We start from the raw sequence: 17776 nt of genomic DNA on the forward strand, positions 1-17776 counted from the left end.
ATACCATGGGGACATAAGCGTTTGGCATACTAAAACCTACAAGTCATACCTATACAATAAACTGAAGTTGACTACTACTGTTTGAATATATAACGTACATACTATTAGGTACCATTTCATTTGTCAGCAGAACTACTTTCATGTCAATTCATGTTTCTTGAAAGATCGTTTGCTTTGAGAACATGAGAAGGTATGGCACCTTCTGCCTTACTATGGTGATTAATTTGAGACCTTGTTTACCCCGGAAATGACGTTATGATTGGTTGTTCGCCGCATGAAGTATAATTCACAAACAACCCGCAAAATGGCGCTGTTGAAAGTCAGCCGGTCCAAAGGTGCGGTCTGATCATATTGACCCGCCAGGCTGTGTTTACTTGTCACCACAGTCCGCCGCAAGGTAGAATATATCTGATCGGTACATTTGCAATAAATCCCAGAACTTGTCACCTTTCTTTGTCAGCTCCAAATTAAAATGTACATATTTCATCAAATTCTAAAAGAGGTGAAAATAGTTTACAGCGTGAAAACTGTCAAAGGCATTGACGTATAACTATTACAATGTTTAGATATATTAGAAGCTCAATACAAATTGTGGCCCAGGTATTGTAGGTACAGATATTGCTGATTTAACATATACATGTATTTGCTGTGTAGAAGACCTTATAAAATCCCGGTATATCATGACAATTAAACAAATAGGTGATGCTGCTGAAAGCTATGACAGGCGTTTACGCTAAAATAATCCGCTGCGCCTTTTCTGGTATTTGCAGCTTTGATGAATGCTATATATTAGCATGAAAGCTCATCTGTGTTGATAAAATACATATTGAAGTTTTTCAACTGTCATACAACACAAATTATTCTCACCTCGAATTTTCAGTCGCACTTCCGTCGACCTTCTTCAGGAGTGACGATTCAGTTACTCTGATCACGTGACTTAGAGACACGTGATTCAAGTAACGAATCATACATGTAACTGCCTGGCATCTACATTAGAGCACATCAGCCGACGCTCAACAGAGACGGGGGCCGATATCGTCTGCCAGGCATTTATGATTCGTTACTCGTTATTCGTTATGATACAAATAACGTGTCTCTAAGTCACGTTATCAGAGTAAGTGAATCGTCACTCCTGAAGAAGGTCGGCGGAAGTGCGACTGAAAATTCGAGGTGAGAATAATTTGTGTTGTATGACAGTTGAAAAACGTCAATAAGAATGCTATAAATCTGTATCTGTATCTATATAGCCGGTATAACCGCCATTCGGCGTAACACACCAGCTTCGATATATTTACATTTTCTACAAAACATCATTTTCCAATGTTCCCCAGCAGGTTCTGAGGAGATGGACCTGGGCACGTTCTACGCGGCTGTGGAGGAAGGTGACGAGCAGACTGTGAGGAGGGGGCTGCAGGCTGGGGTGAACGTCAATGTCAGGAGAGGAAGGGTAAGCAAACTGATCTTCTCATATAGCATTCAAGCCTGACGCTTTTGCCAGCAGAGCATGATGAACAACACTTTTATGGAGGCAAGGTGATTATGGGCATGATCTAGTCAATCAAGCCTATCACGATGTCTTTAAAATCTTGATATCTAAACTCCTTTCTTCTAACAACACTGTTGCTGTTTGTACAGTCGTATATCGATACCTTCCAGGTGGCAAATGCTGACAAACGCTTTAAATTTACGTTTCGCCTCCATGCGTCGTTAGACTTTTACTTCAATCTTCGGACGAGTTTTGGCATCAAAATTGCCATCTTATACTAGTTATACGCCCACCGTGACAATAGCGTTGGTTTGGTGTAGTTATCATAGATACTTGTAGATACTCTCATTCTGTTTTAGGTGTGTGTATGTGTTCAAATTGTCACGTGTACGGGTCGTTGAGCATGTAAACAATAAACGAAAAAAAAGCATGAATTTTTGATATGATATGAAAACAAACCTGTTTATGTCGGTCAAACTAAATGTGCACTATTTGTTCTGAAGCGGGTCACGTGATAAGTGGAAATGACTGATTTTTTTTTCTCCAGACCTGAACCATGTCAGTATGTCTCACGGTTCCCTTGTCACGTTTCTTCACTCATTCTCAGTCAGATTATGGTCGCAAGCAAAACAGTTAGGTAAATAAAACAACATTTTCACATAAACGGACAACCGGAAAGCTGTTTTTCGTCTTCTGCTTCCAAACATGAATTCAAACCTGTCTGGATATAGCTGACGTTAGTATTCGAGTAGTCTCCTTTTATAATAATGTTAATCACTATCCACTGTCACTTGTATGTCCCCTATGCTTCTGTCGTGTACTTACCATTACCCTTCGGGCGCGGACATGGCAATTAACTTTCCTTTTATTTGTAATATAAGTTTAAAAAGCGAAAGCAAATATTTACTATTTTACTTTAATCGATGAAACCACTAAAAAACAGCCTTCTGAAATATCTGAAGAAGGAAATGCATTTGGAAAGTTGTATAAAATATCATAAAAGCTGACAACAGGGATAAACAACGATATCACTGTCCTCACGGTGCTCCATAAATGAACGTATACAGTACACAGTGTAATGTTTATGCTCATGAGTGGGTATGGCGGGTGAACTTCACCTCATGCTGCTTCTTATCCACGTGATGACTGCTGTCCGTGTTGAACCCAACACTACTGACCCTGACCTTCCTCGGTGTACAGGTCCAGTGCACACCCCTGCATCGGGCTGCTGAGGAGGGCCACACCGGGACTTGTGAGCTTCTGATTCGTCATCGGGCAGACGTGATGGCACGGGATAAGGTGATACACACTTGTTTTACATTGACTCGAGAGATTACATGGATGCGGAACTTTATAATGATGAATTGATTAATGTTTACAAACTTCTGCCCCCGTGAGAAAAAAATCACTCTTTGCTAATAGTTGTCCGTGTTGAACCCGCCACTACTGACCCTGACCTTCCTCCCTGTACAGCGCCAGTCCACACCCCTGCATGAGGCTGCTGCTGGGGGGCACACCGGGACTTGTGAGCTTCTGATTCGTATTGGGGCAGACGTGATGGCACGGGATGGGGTAATACACAGTCACTTGTTCCAAATGGACCCTACAGATTCCATGGATGATAACTTGATACTGGTATTACATTGTCTACACGTATTTAAACTTGTATTTGTATTTATCAAAAGTGCGACGATACAATAACGGGTCAGCCGCGGAGACAATACTGATGGCGGCTGCCCGCAGAGGTCCAGACAAAAAGACATTAGCACACAATAAGTACAGCATATCTAAACACAACAAAGGTAACAATTCTAAGGTGACAATACAAAACCGATTGTACTTGTGGTATGAAATCAAGACGTTTCAGGAGCTGTATATTGGGCATCTAGAACTGCTTCCCATTCACATGATGACTGTTGTCTGTGTTGAACCCGCCACTACTGACCCTGACCTTCCGCCCTGTACAGAACCAGTGGACACCCCTGCATCGAGCTGCTTTTGGGGGCCACGCCGGGACTTGTGAGCTTCTGATTCGTCATGGGGCAGACGTGACGGCATGGGATGAGGTACATGTAATACATACTTGTTTCAAATAGACCGTACATATTATATGTATGTAACCACTTACTTTACCGTAGCTTTACTCTAATACTAAAGGAAGGCAAAGACGGTTCGACTAGATTCTGGTCCCAGTGAAGTACATTTATTGGAGCACAACAATACAATCAGGTAACAACAATGACAATCAATGCACAAAGGAATCCCTAACCATGACACGAGCCGTTTGACAATATTACATAAGGTCGGACATTGCGTTGTGTTTCACTATACTATACAATACTATACTCACAGTTACAGGCACGGATCAGGCTTCAATGCGGCTCGGCGGGTATTCCAGTTACGACAGTGCACGTGCTCCTCTGTACAGACTGTTCTCTTACATGGACTGAACTCCTAACTCTAGTTTGCTGTTCTATTTATCTTACACTAATTAGTCGGCGTTATTCTATTGATATTTATAAACCAGTCCTGTTACTTTTAACACACAAGTACAAGGTTCCGTTGGGCAGACAATCCTATTGTCTTGTAGAATAGAACTGGCAGACAAGGAGTTAACACTTAGACCAGAGACTACACTTCAAAGACTGCTACATGCATACATAATATACCAGGTGTGAACGCAAAGACAAACATCACTGTTGCTATGGGCTGTAACTAAACATACATAGAAGTAAAGACAGTATCAATAACATTATATCCTAAAATGACCAAATATCACATTGTTACATCTACCTCCCTCCTTCGAAAGAAAAGGTGCTCCCGCACCTTGTCACATCTTCAAGAAAGGACAAAAATACATAATCAATTTTTTACCTTGGGCAACAAAGTGGTACAGAAAATGAACACTTTTTAACACAGGTATTCCAGAATCTGAGGGCAAATGTTTTTCTAACGTGTATAAAGAGGCGGGTTTTCAGATAAATCAATTGTGAGCTTCAATAACTTTGTCTGTCCCGCAAACAATCATGTCCCTGATGCTTCCCATAGAGGTACACATATATACAAACATTGTCTGTTCTTACACTGTAAAAGACATTGCCAAAATAGCAGAATAGCAGAGCGGGAAATTGTGTTTTTTTACAACGTTTAAACAAGACAATAATGTACACAGCACTCAAGCAAACTGGCTTATATCAACGCCACGACTCCATATGAAATATAATATATAAATATATATATATATATATATATATATATATATATATATATATATATATTGTGGTTCTCCTGTCGATCGGCCAGATGAGGAGGCAGACAGGCTTTATGCTGCCACTGCGCCACGCGGTCCCATATATATATATATATATATATATATATATATATATATATATATATATATATATATATATATATATATATGATAGGTGTTCGTCCAACATACTGGATATCCTCGAGGTTCTGCATTCAACCCCGCCGACTGAGGTGCCTATGTTTGCCTCGGTAAAGCTTCATCTCCCAGCTGTTGATCTGACCAACCTTGACGTGTCCCTGTGTCTGCAGGAAGTCAGGATGGTTAGACAAGAGATGGCTGTTATACGGGAGGTCTCGCAGGACAACTTCAGGCTCAGATCGGAATACGCTAAAACCATGGCGGACAACGCCCGATCGGTCGCGAACCTGGAATCTGAGCTTGCCTCACTCAGAGCTTCTTCGCGACAACAAATCTGATCACACGAAGGACGTCCAGAACAGATGCGTAGGATCTGTGCTAAGCCAGGATAAGTCGGCACTTGTGCTAAGCCAGGATAAGTCGGCACCTCCTCCTCCGACCCCTCGCTTAGTATGTAAACAGCGCCAGCTAACTGTAGTCCCGACAAGAACAACAAGATTGGCTTCCTCGCCTGCCAGGCCCAGTGTTACTGACGACAACAGCGGCTTTACGCGTCGTCGACGCGGCAAGGCCATCGTCGGTAGGGCGTCCAACAAAGGATCCCTCGTAGTGGCGAAACCCCGACCTGTTGAGGTGTTTGTGTCGAGACTCAGTGTGGAAACATCCGCTGAATCCTTGACCCAGTTTGTACACGACAACGAGATGGAGCTTGTAGACTGTGAGAAACTGGAGACGCGTTTCAACTCCTATGCATCCTTCAAGCTGGTGATTGGAAAAGCCGACTCTGACAAGATCTTGTTACCGGAATTTTGGCCCAGTGGTATCCTGGTAAGGAAATTCTACCAAAGAACTGCCCCTCGTGATAACTAATGGATAAAAATCAAGGACAGTTGACTTCAGTGAACGTTGTGTCTTACAACTGCCGATCGCTCAAAAACTCTGTTCAAGTTGTAAAAGACATTTGTAACACTGCTGACATTGTCCTACTGCAGGAACACTGGTTACTACCGCATGACTTGCATCTTTTATCTGAACTTGATGCTGATTTTTCAGCTTATGGTACCTCCCCCGTTAACACGGAAGAGGGTTTTCTTCAAGGTCGCCCATATGGCGGTGTAGCTGTCCTCTGGAGGCAGAACATTGGTCTAGAGGTCAGTATCGAGAGTTGCGATGAGGATCGTATTTTAGCTGCTATTGTTACCTTTGCCAGAATGGCTAAGGTTATGTTTTGGGCTTGTGAGTCTCTGTGTGTGTGTGTGTGTGTGTGTGTGTGTGTGTGTGTGTTAACAGCATAACTCGAGAAGCCTTGGATGGATCCCGATGATATTTGGTAGGTAGGTAGGGGTCGGGAAAACGAAGGTCAAGTTCGATAATGGGCCCCCTAGTGGCTTGCTAAGGTACTGCAGCGGAAACTCAATTTTTTATATCTCATGTTCTGGACATGCTGTGGTCATGATTTTTGAGAGGTAGATAGCCCTTGGGGCAGAGAGTACGTGCTGTAAGTCTGGGCCCCCTAGCGGCTTGTTTGGAACTGCAGCCGCCGATTTCCTTTCATACTTTGGATGAGAATAACTCGAGAACGTGTAAATGGATCGTCATGATTTTTGGTATGTAGATAGCCCAAGTAATAATGTTCATAATGAGATACTAATTATGCAAATCAACAGCTAATTTGCATACTTAATGAGGAAAGTTTATAAATCAACTGCATTTCATGATAGGACTTTCAAACTTGTCACATATATAGATGAGAAGGAGAGAAATATCATTGCATATTCATTATGCAAATGAGGGCCTCATTTGCATAATTAATGAGAAAATAGGAACATCTTGACGGATCGTCATGACTTTTGGTATGGTTCCGGGTCGGAGTTTAAATCTGACCGGAGTTGGCGTAAGGATGTAGTAATAGGCCGGAAGTGCGGTTTGGTTTCCTATGTTTTGGTGCCGATTTCCATAAAACCGTTATAGCTGTATATGAATCTTTTTATTTTCTGAAAAGCATGTTGGTTGTAGCATTTGTTGGTGGCGTAATGTTGATCGTGCAGCGAAGACTTTGTGCTACTATTTCGTGCCATCGGCAATGTGACCTTTTCGCCTGATGACCCGGATCGTGCGTTCTATGTGCGCCATGGGTGGGTTGGGGTCATCGTAGATTGCGGAAAAGTTATCACATGGAATTTTTTCATTTTCATTTTTCAGATTTATGAAGTAATGAGCTTTATTGGTTTGTAGGCGGTTTCCCTGGGAAAATTCGTTTTTTTCGCGCAGCCGTGTTTAGAAAATGCGTAAAAATAACCCCCTTTTTCAAAAAGTTACTTCTTTCGTCATTATTCACCCAAAATTGTGTAGCAATATTAACCATGAAATCAGTGAATCACGAAGCTGCATAACACCACTTTCCATCAGAGTAATGAAAAATTTCGGCCCATGTTCCTTTGGGAAGTCACAGTCCTTTCGGCCGAGGGTGTCAGACTTGCTACGAAATCAGAAAAAAAACTCCGGTCCGAGACCGTATGTAGATAGCCTAAGTACAAACTTACATAATGAGATACTAAGTATGCAAATTAACAGCTAATTTGCATAATTAATGAGGAAAGTTGATAAATCCTCTGCATTCCGTGATAGCACTTTCAAACTTGTCACATATGTAACTGAGAAAGATGGCAGAGAGTAAGAGGTGTATGTTTGGGTCCGCTAACGTCTTTTCTTGAACTGCAGGAGCCGGTTTAGTTTCCTACTTTGAGAGGAATAAGTCAAGAAGGGATGAAAGGATCATCATGATTTTTGGTATGCTGATAGCTTAAGTGATGCTTGATACAATTCAATATTATTGTGTAAATAGGGACCTTTGTACATGTATAAGCAATGGCAAAATGTTATGAACCAACTCCAGGCATATAAAATAAAATGTAATGAGTAACACATTTATGTCTACAGACATCATTCTACATAACAAACCTGGTTTATTTGGCAAAGGTATGTGTTCGTGGAACTCTAGTTAAGTCTGGAGACAGACAAATGCGTCTAGTGTGTTTTTACATGCCAACCGACTGTGTCAATCATGTTGATCTGTTTATGGAAAATCTTGGTAAGATTGAGGCACTTTCAAATGATCTAGGTATCTCTAACATCTGTATCATGGGTGACTTTAATACCCGTCCTGACGGGCGGTTTGCCCCTATGCTGTATGAATTTTGTCAGGACAACAACCTCCATGTCAGCGACGCTGAGTTGCTTCCCAGTGACACATTTACGTACCTTAGTGACGCTCATGGGACAACATCTTGGTTGGACCATTGCGTCTGTTCCGAAACTATGCATAACAGCATCTCTAACATGAAGGTTGATCATGGCTTCCTGTCGTCCGATCACTTTCCACTGCAAGTATAGTTCCACTGGGAGCCATTGTTTGTAAACACAGCTGAGAATCCACCTATGAATGTTAATACCCGCCTCACATTATATACGATCTTCGGACGTACATCGCGATCGCAGGAAGGTCGGCTGATTTTAAGATCTTAAGATGGTCTTGCGTATTTTTCGCCCAAAATCTGTCCCCCTCACATACAAACGAGCCTCGTGCGATCGACGGTGAATAAATCTATGATAATGAACCTCCCATGACCTCTTGCACGCGGACAAGGAAACACAAAACGTTCCTCAAAAAAGGCAAGAGATCAAAAAATGTTGCTTATTTTGTTGTCGGACGCGCTTGCCATGCATCTTCATCAGGGGGGCTGCAAGAGTTTTTGGAATGCTCTGCGTTCGCAAAACCACTCCAAGCCTAATCTTCCCAACACGGTTGATGGTTACACAGGGGCTTCAGAAATTGCCAATATGTGGAAAAACCACTACATTTCCCTGTTTAACTCGGTTAATTCCACTAATCACAAGCCATCTGTTCTGCATGCAATGGAATCCGATGTTAGCGATGTAACCACGGTAACAGTAGGAGAGGTATGTGATGCTATCAATGACCTACTCAATGGGAAGGCTAGACGTGCAGGGCATTTCAGCTGAGCATCTTAAAAATGCCGGGCCCCAACTACCCGTTCTGCTTTCTATTTTAATCTCTTCTATGCTTAGACACGCCTTTGTGCCACCTAACATTCTGAACGTTGTGCTTGTCCCTATATTGAAGAAGCCCAGCTGTAATGCTTCAAACAAGGACAACTACCGTCCTCTCGCAATAGCTAGCCCCTTGTTAAAAGTCATTGAATCTGTACTATTAAAACGCCTTGAAGATTTCTTATTCTCCCCGAGCAACCAGTTCGGATTTAAGAAGAGGCATGGTACCGATCTATGTATATTTGCCCTCAAAGAAATTATTCAGTATTATCGACAAAGGGGCTCTCCTGTATTCGCATGTTTTCTGGACACTTCCAAGGCGTTTGATCGTGTAAACCACTGGACATTGTTCAAGAAACTTATGGATCGTGGGGTTCCGATGTACCTAGTTAGATTCCTGGTCGTGTGGTATAGCACGTTGTCCTTCTGTGTCCGTTGGGGCCACACCCTTTCGGATACGTTTACTGCTATGAATGGCTTGCCTCAAGGCAGCATATTGTCACCCATCTTGTTCAATGTGTATGTATCTGATTTGAGTACCGAGCTGCTGAGGTCCGGTGTGGGTTGCTATGTAGGTGACACCTTAGTCAACCACTTGATGTACGCGGATGATATTTGCCTCGTCTGTCCGTCTGCTAAAGCGTTGCAGAAACTGATCAGTATTTGTGAGCTCTTTGGAGCGGATATTGACATGGTGTTTAATGAATTGAAAACACTATGTATGTATTTCCCGTGTCGCCGCTTCCGCATGAGTATGTCACTGCCGCCGCTGATGCTGTACGGTACCGCCTTAAAGTATGTCCCTTCTACCACGTATCTTGGGTATATAATTACCTCTGATCTTTCGGATGACGCAGCAATCCGAGCTCATGTCAGAGGCTTTTATTCTCGGGCAAATTCGCTCCTCCGACGGTTCCGTTACTGCTCAGCGGCGGTAAAAAGTGAGTTGTTCTCAGCGTATTGCTCCCAGATGTATTGTGCTCAAATCTGGAGTAATTACAGCGTGAGTGCTATCTCAAAGCTACGAGTGGCGTACCACAGCGCATTGAAACTGCTCTTTTCGGTCGGCAGGCATACAAGCACAAGTTAGTTGTTTGTGAATAACCGTACCGACATGTTTGACGCAAGGCGTCGCAAGGTCACCTATTCATTTGTAACACGCTTGCTGTCGTCTGACAATGATATAATCCGAGTGCTTGTACACTCGGACGGCTTTTGCCTTAGCACATTCTGGCGACACTATGTAAATAACAGTAATAAGTGTAGCTTTTTAAATCTTTGTACTGTGCCTGCTTTTATGGGCCACGGGCCTGATACAAATAAATAAATAATATCACGAAACATAGATAGGAATGTGAATGTCTGATGAACCGCCTTGCCGAAATAGCGGAGCCGAAAACTGTTTTTGATAAAGTTTTGGGTGGGCAATCTTTAAATAACACGGTACACAGTTGTGTAGTACTCAAGCTCAATGGCTTATGTGATATGATTTAATGTACGTTACAGAAACATGTAGCGTGACATTTACATTGACACACAAAATAACACGTATCTATGTTTTCTCCCTGTACAGAATGGGAAGACTCCATTAGATGTAGCTAGAGACCCGCGTGTCCTGAAGGTGTGCAACGTCCTTTTTGAGTCATGACATGGGTCTTACAATTACTTCTGAGGGTTGTGTTTTACATTAAAAACATTGGTAGTTTCATTGTTGTTATACTAAAGACATCGATAACATTGTCTGCATCTCTCACTTATGGAGGGACTAACGTTTCTCGTGTGAACGGCCGACATCCCAACTTTGTTTACTTTCATTTCCTTCTGGACCCCCCCCCCCCCCCCTCGGGTTCACGGAACAGGTCTTGCGAAATCCGGGGCTTGATGGCTTAGGTACGTCTTTTTCGATTGTCAATGGGAAGAATAAATGTAACCACACCCACATGCTATAAAACATACAAGATGAGATAGAAATATAATCCATTTGTTAGCCTTTTCGTAGCAATAGGCATGCATGTATTCAACTAGGAAAAAGAACAAAGTTAACCTTTCTACAGGCCTGCTGTGTCACGGGTACTTATCATTACACATGTATTTGTGATTGTATAATTGTACAATAACAATTGTACCCTTTTGGAAGTTCACTTTATATTGTATTATTTTAATTAAGCGTATAATGCTGCTAACCCTAATCGTTCTGGCAGTTAAAGAAACCAACTCAGTTAAATCAATTCCGTATCTGTCCAGTATCAATTTCATAACTGTCTGAAGAAATAAGTAGCTCGCATGTCGAGCACATTCATGCAGCAAAGTGGAATGCATGCACCAGGGTTTCTGTCTTCCAGGTGACGCTGACGTGCCCGTTGAGATTCTTCTACGAGGGCCGGAGATGGCCAGGTTGTACTCTGAAGCCTGCAGTCAGGGGTCGCTGCCCATGCACAGCACACGGGTTCCGGTGGTGGGTCAGTACAGGTCGGGCAAAACCTGCCTAATCAAGAGGCTGATGGGAGAAACGGTCAGGAAGGAGGAGGAGGAACCCATCACGGATGGAATCGACATCATTTCCGATGTGCAAACCAAGACATGGAAGAAGTCACCAGGTTTGTAAACCATGTTCGTCCTGTCTCTGATGAAGTCTTCCCTCCATATTCATTATATCCCTTGTATTCATCATAATGTTTCAGATAATCGAGATATTGATTCTGCTCCACTCATTTCACTTTACAGAGGAGATAGATGAGTTAGCAGGACCGTTGCTCCAGAAAGAGACCACAACAGGTGATACTTCCTAAAATGGTAAAGTCAGTGCTGCTTTTGTCTTGAAAGAAATGACTTTCAAAGCTAAATGCTTTCGGTAATTTAGTGATGAACGTTTATTTTGTGTCTTTTGACAGAGACCAAGCATGAGACCTCACTGTCACAACAGGAAGCAACAAAGACACCAATACAGGCATCGGAAGGTGAGTTCATAAGTACAAGAGGTGTCAATTACTTTCAAGTTGGTAGGTATCAAGTCAATTCAGTACCAGGACACCTCGACCCCTAACGGATCAGTACGTTTCGACACCTTAGTAATTACATTACATTTACATATATATCAAAAGATTTTTCATCAACGGCTAACGAAATGCCTGTCCCAACATAAAAAAAACTAGTGTTCTTAACTGTCAGCCATGCGTTTCATTTCTCAAAATCAAAATAACGAAATCAAACATAGCGTAAAGAATGAAGTAATACGCTTGGCTTCCAAAAAAGAATGGGCTCCAAATGCGTAGGTTTTAGAACGGGGCTTGGCGGCTGGATCATCAAAACGTACTAAGACGACAGGTTTTTACCAAGTCATCCAGCGGCGCTATCTATTTCGTTTTTCCGAGTATACAAAAAAATCTATGTGGGGAGGGACGCGCGCTACCCGAGTCATCGACGTGTTTTATGTCTCTCGATCAATCGAAAAAGTTTTATCCAATAGCTAGCGTTCTCAATTACAAAACCTATACTACATTAGAAGTTATTCAGAATCGATTTCAGGTGGAAAGAAATTATATGACATGTATGATGGTTTTCACTTGAATAGTAAAAACTGTGTTCATTTACTTATTTTTTCCGTCCATAAATTTTTACCATGGTCACAGCACACTATTGCACTCTTTGCAGGGCCGGAAAAGGATCATGAGGAACAAACCGAGCCAGACCGTCCAAGCAACGAGTATAACAAGCAATCTGGGACAGAATTTCCAAGCGAGGAGCATCAGGATAAAACTCAACCAGAGTTGCCAAACAACGAGCAGCCTAACATCGCGGATACAAGGTCGAATGTCACCTCAGAGAAACACCATACCGTTGTCATTCCAGACAACGTGCGTGAATCTGCAGAGAGGATGCGCAATGCGGGTATTACTGAGGAAGAGCTTGGCACTGCTACACATCCGCGTCTGTCCTTCTGGGATTTCGGCGGCCAGGCGACTTACTACGGGACCCACCAGTGCTTCATCACCCACCTGGGAGTCTACATTCTCGTCATGTCTCTACTGCAGAAACTGTCGGACAATGTTCCGGATCTGGACTACAAGGCATCGGTGGACAACTTGAGAACGGGAGGAGGTACGTCCTGAATACCCGTTTGCTTTAAAATCACCCATCGTCCGCAAGATACTTCGTAGACATCACGATTCTAGTAATAAAAGTAGTGTAGTAAAACACTTTTTAACACTGATTCTGTAAAAGCGTACCATTATTGTTGTTTCCACAGACTACCTGGACCACTGGCTCAACTCTATTTACTCTCAAACTCAGCAACACAAAGTACAACCTCCAGCCATAATTGTCCTCACGCACAAGGACATGGTTTCTGAGGTGCGTTTATTTTTGTTTTCACAGGGAAAACAGTCTCTTTCCCGTTACTACAGTATTAATTGCAAACAAATATATTGGTATTCTAGAGAATTACATTAAGAATCACAAACAATAGATTATGAGCTATATCGTAGGGGGCAAACAGTGGGTGAACACATTTTGCTGCAATTATTGTTGTAGTTGCAAACAAAATTTAGATTATTTGTGTTCTACAGGAATACATTGAGAAATATAAAGAGGAGATACGGAGTCATATCGAGGGAAAAGCGGCAGGAAGGTTGGTCATGCCAGACATTTTTGCAGTGGACAACACAACAGAGGACGCAGCTGTTGATGAGATCCGTGAGTACATACGGCAGGTGGCGAGAAGCCTGCCGCACATGGGAGAGAAAATCCCCATCTCGTGGCTGCATCTCAAGTCTAGACTGACCAAAAGGCGGGAGCAGGGGAAAAAGTTCCTCAAGTTCCATGAGATAGTGCAGCTTGCCCAAGATCTTGACATCAACATCAAAGACAAACGCACCCTCGCCACTGTTCTCACCTTCTTCCATGACCGAGGTGACATCATCTTCTTTGACGAACCCGGTCTCCGTGATGACGTCACCCTACAGCCACAGGTGATGATCGACACCTTTAAGACCATCATCACAGTACCTGAGTATCAGCAGGACAGACAGGATCCGAAGGTGAAGAAGATGTGGGAGAGACTGGAACGAGAAGGAGTCCTCAGCGATGAGTTGCTGACAAGGATCTGGAAAGAGAGGGATCGACAGCTGGAAGAGAAAGGCAAGAAACCATTTCTGATCCAACACAAGTCCTTCCTGACGGTGCTCATGGAGAAGTTCTATCTCATCTGTAACGCCACACCCATCAGCGATACGAGCGAGGAAGCCCAGGAGGAAGAGATCCGGTATTTCGTTCCCGCACTTCTCAGCTGCAAGAGGGGTGACGCCGAGCTGTATCCCGGCAACATGCATAAATGTCCTCAGGCGCTCTACTTCGTGTTCAGCGAGAAGTTTCTACCCAGCGGCATGTTCTGCCGTCTACAAGCCTTGTGTGTGCGCAGATTTGGCCTGAAAGAGTCACGCGTATTTACCGGCTGTGCTCGCTTCCCTACAGACAAAGAGGAGGAAACATTCGTCATCACCAAAGTCAACCACTACTTGAAGGTGGAGCTTCTGTCGTCCTCTGAAATCTTCACAGAAGGCCTGCGCGTTAGGAAGTTCCTCAGTAGCGCCTTGTTTGAGATCAAAGAGAAGTGGATCCCCTGTATCCAGTACGAGCTCAAGTTCTGCTCTACACAAACAGAGGAAGGAAGTGAACCGGCATTCCAGGGATTGCCAACAGGTGACGGGCCAGTGGAACAAGATTCAAGGTAAGGTGGATCTATGGATCTACTGATCTACGCCACCTTTGTCCATTTACATTTGGACAATTGTGTAGATTCATGTCATGTCATCTTTTGAGTCCATACTTCAAGCAGACAAAAGCTCTAAATCAGCAACACTGTAATGGAAAGAAATATCTTCAGCACGGTACATTTTGACTTGCAATAAGCGAAGAATAACTGATTCCATGCACAGTTTTCCTTTTTCAGAGTACCATCTGCGTTTCGCGACGTTTGGATGACTGGTATCTCGCAAACACATCGGACAGGTAATTCTATTCATTAGGTTACATACTGTACAAGGCGTAAGGAATATGCTTCTACTATTTCTGCCTATGACAATCACAAAATCTATGTTGGAAATTTTGCATAATGACCTACTGAATTGTAATGTGAACTGGTCAATGAGTATAGCTTTCTTTCGACTAACCACACAACACTCGTTGGCACGCTTCACACCTCAACTATTTGCTCCTAATCCCAATTGCTGTTTGACGCTAACAGAGGTAGATTTGAATATGCACCTTCTTTGTATTCATACAACGGTACAACATGTATTCATTTGATGCTATTCCTTCAAGATATCTGAAATCTAAATTGCACAGAAAACTCAGGAGGGGACGGCCCAGTGATTCTTCAGCCAACGGATGACCCCAGCAACATGCGAACGATCGGCCCCGTGTTGGACACGATGGAGCTGGGGAGAGGATTGTCGCTGGACCAGTGTGACAATACTAGGAGCCGGCTGACGCCGAAAGAGCGGGTCAAGAACCTGGTGAGCCTAGTAGAAAACCGTTACCAGCTGGGAGCCGCGGTGGAGATGTGCTATCCAGAGTTTGCAGATTGCTTCTTGAGGGAGGAACGAGGTAGGTTGTTATTGATCATGGACACGGAGAAAACCTGCAAATGCTGCATTTCATTAATCTCAACCTAATCTTGTTTACTTGCTTAAAAACAGTAGAATAGAAACCAATAACAACCACAAAGGAATATATGTACTTTACTGGCTTGACGATGATGCAGATAAAACTATTCATATACCTAAATCCTTCAATATAGGCTTTGTGGATACTTTTTGGTCATTGATCACTTTATTCCTTTCAGGAAAAGAGCTTGTCATTCTCCACACAAAGGACTACACAGAAGAGTTCGCCTCACCTCTCCGAACAGCCGTTTCTGAAGCCGGTGTATCCTGTCACACAGAGAACGTCCTGCCGACTGTATCAATTACAGAGAAAGTAATTGAAATCCTCCTCAACACAAACAACAGGATGGTTCTCCTGGTCATCAGTCCCCAGGCTCTACATCACAATCACTGGTCAAACCTCGCCTACGAGTTCCCAGTTCGGAACGAGAAGCTCCTGCTGCCCATCCTGCTGTACCCACCGGGCTCCAGGGACTGGATGGTCCGGGTTCTCCAGCAGCGGGCCCCTGTGCTGTGCAAACTGACATCGATGGAGATGGAGATGGAGGGAATGACGGTATCAGAGGACAGACTGCAGGAAATCGTACAGAAGGTACTTACGCGTGGAATACAAATGCTTCTTTTCATTGCGGATTTTACCCCAAATAAAGCCTGTGTGATTGATTGATTGATTGATTGATTGATTGATTGATTGTAGCTTTTCTCACATGCCTCTAAACTCATGACATCTTTTTGCGTCTATTGTAGGTCATGACCGACGAAGAAAGAGGTGAGTTCATATAACCACAACATAAGCACATTGTTACATTGGTTTATGTGTTCAATCCATGAACTCTAAAATACATGACTGGGTCTTCTGCACTTTAGAACACGCTGAATTGTGCATTTTAGACATACTACATGTGGAAAATCTGGCTTAAAGCAAACATACAATTACGAGGAATGGTAAACGTTATATGGCCGCATTTATCTTAATTGTGTTGATTTATTGGATGGACAGTAAATAAATTAGCATTGTGCATAACGTGACATAACCATCATGGCGATTCCTGCAGGTTTTCATCAGATGTTGGAAAGCATTTTCAGTCGGCTGGACGATGGAGATGTGCGGCTTCTTCTGCGCCTGTGGTCTGCACGTACCGGTAAACAGGAGCGTACAAAGATCGAGACACCAGGAGACTTGATGAAGGCTATGTTGAGGACTGGGTACATCACAACTGGTACGAGGAATTTCCTTTTTTACACTTGATGTACTAATTGCAGAAATGTGTGAAAATGCTACACGTCTGACTTATGCTTCGTACACGCGTACTCGATCTCTGTCGAGTTTTGGTTGTGTTTTTGGTTGTGTTTTTAGTCGTCGAATTATGTTTAAAAAATGTATAACTTTTCCAGGCAATCTCGGAATGCTGGAGAAGGACATGATTGCGGCTGGGATCAGCCTTCCTGTTATTGTGCGAGACATTCCAGGTAGGTGTCAACCTTATCAGAAAAATTCTGCCGTAGGAGTCTGAGAGAAGTGTTGTTCTTGAATGAAGGTAACTGAATAAGAAAGAAAAATGAAAAGTGCAATTTTACCAAGCTAGCTGCAACTACTAACCAATGTCTGATGATTACGTATATATCTGTATAGTCCAACGCCAACAACGGTCTTTGGCGTTGTGGGAATAATTAATTCTCTTTATGATTTACGACAAGTAGTTTCAGGCAGAACAAAGTGCGTTGTATGTTCAAACTTAATATAAAACATAAAAGAGATCTGGTTCTCCGATGAGCTCTATGTGGCGCTCTGCATCTGGAACATTGGAACCTTAGACTCTTGTCTGCAAGTTTGTAACTCATTAAAGTTTAAAAGTTTGGGGCACTCGTGAGGTAGTCCCGTTGCTTGGACAAATTTCGTACCATTTGATATTCGCTTTCAAACATCGTTAATCTCAATGCCAATATCTTAGGTGCACCCGAGGAGCTGAAGTACAGAAGAACAGCAAAGTTAGCAGTGGGACCCATGGGAGGAGAAGTGGAGATTCCTGGTTTTGTCAAACTTGTTGTACCAGCAGACATCCTTCATCGAGACACAATGATAACCATCTCTACTGTAGATGTTGCTGCTATCCTAAGGGATCCTGAGAGTGTAAACTGGCTCTCCGGCTACCCCTGGTCCCTGGG

General features: G+C 43.0%; 1 protein-coding gene across 1 annotated transcript; it reads left to right on the plus strand.

The window, feature by feature from the left end:
* The first annotated feature begins 304 nt into the window (after positions 1–304).
* Positions 305–16859, plus strand: LOC118417380. The gene is made up of 18 exons (XM_035822932.1): positions 305–335; positions 1335–1447; positions 2687–2785; positions 2960–3058; positions 3454–3552; positions 5048–5155; positions 5562–5705; positions 5870–6056; positions 11291–11545; positions 11840–11905; positions 12600–13046; positions 13195–13298; positions 13514–14673; positions 14896–14954; positions 15291–15551; positions 15790–16202; positions 16358–16379; positions 16666–16859. The coding sequence occupies exons 1-18, from the start codon at positions 305–307 to the stop codon at positions 16857–16859; spliced, it is 3861 nt and encodes a 1286-aa protein (XP_035678825.1).
* The last annotated feature ends 917 nt before the right edge of the window (positions 16860–17776 follow it).

This window comes from Branchiostoma floridae, chromosome 6, assembly GCF_000003815.2.
Source record: "Branchiostoma floridae strain S238N-H82 chromosome 6, Bfl_VNyyK, whole genome shotgun sequence".
Taxonomy (NCBI): Eukaryota; Metazoa; Chordata; class Leptocardii; order Amphioxiformes; family Branchiostomatidae; genus Branchiostoma; species Branchiostoma floridae.

Coding starts and splice junctions, on each gene's coding strand:
- LOC118417380 (XM_035822932.1), top strand. CDS start 305: ATGGCGCTGTTGAAAGTCAGCCGGTCCAAAG. Junction 13,299..13,513: donor ACAAGGACATGGTTTCTGAG/GTGCGTTTATTT, acceptor TGTGTTCTACAG/GAATACATTGAGAAATATAA. Junction 16,203..16,357: donor TGCAGGAAATCGTACAGAAG/GTACTTACGCGT, acceptor CGTCTATTGTAG/GTCATGACCGACGAAGAAAG.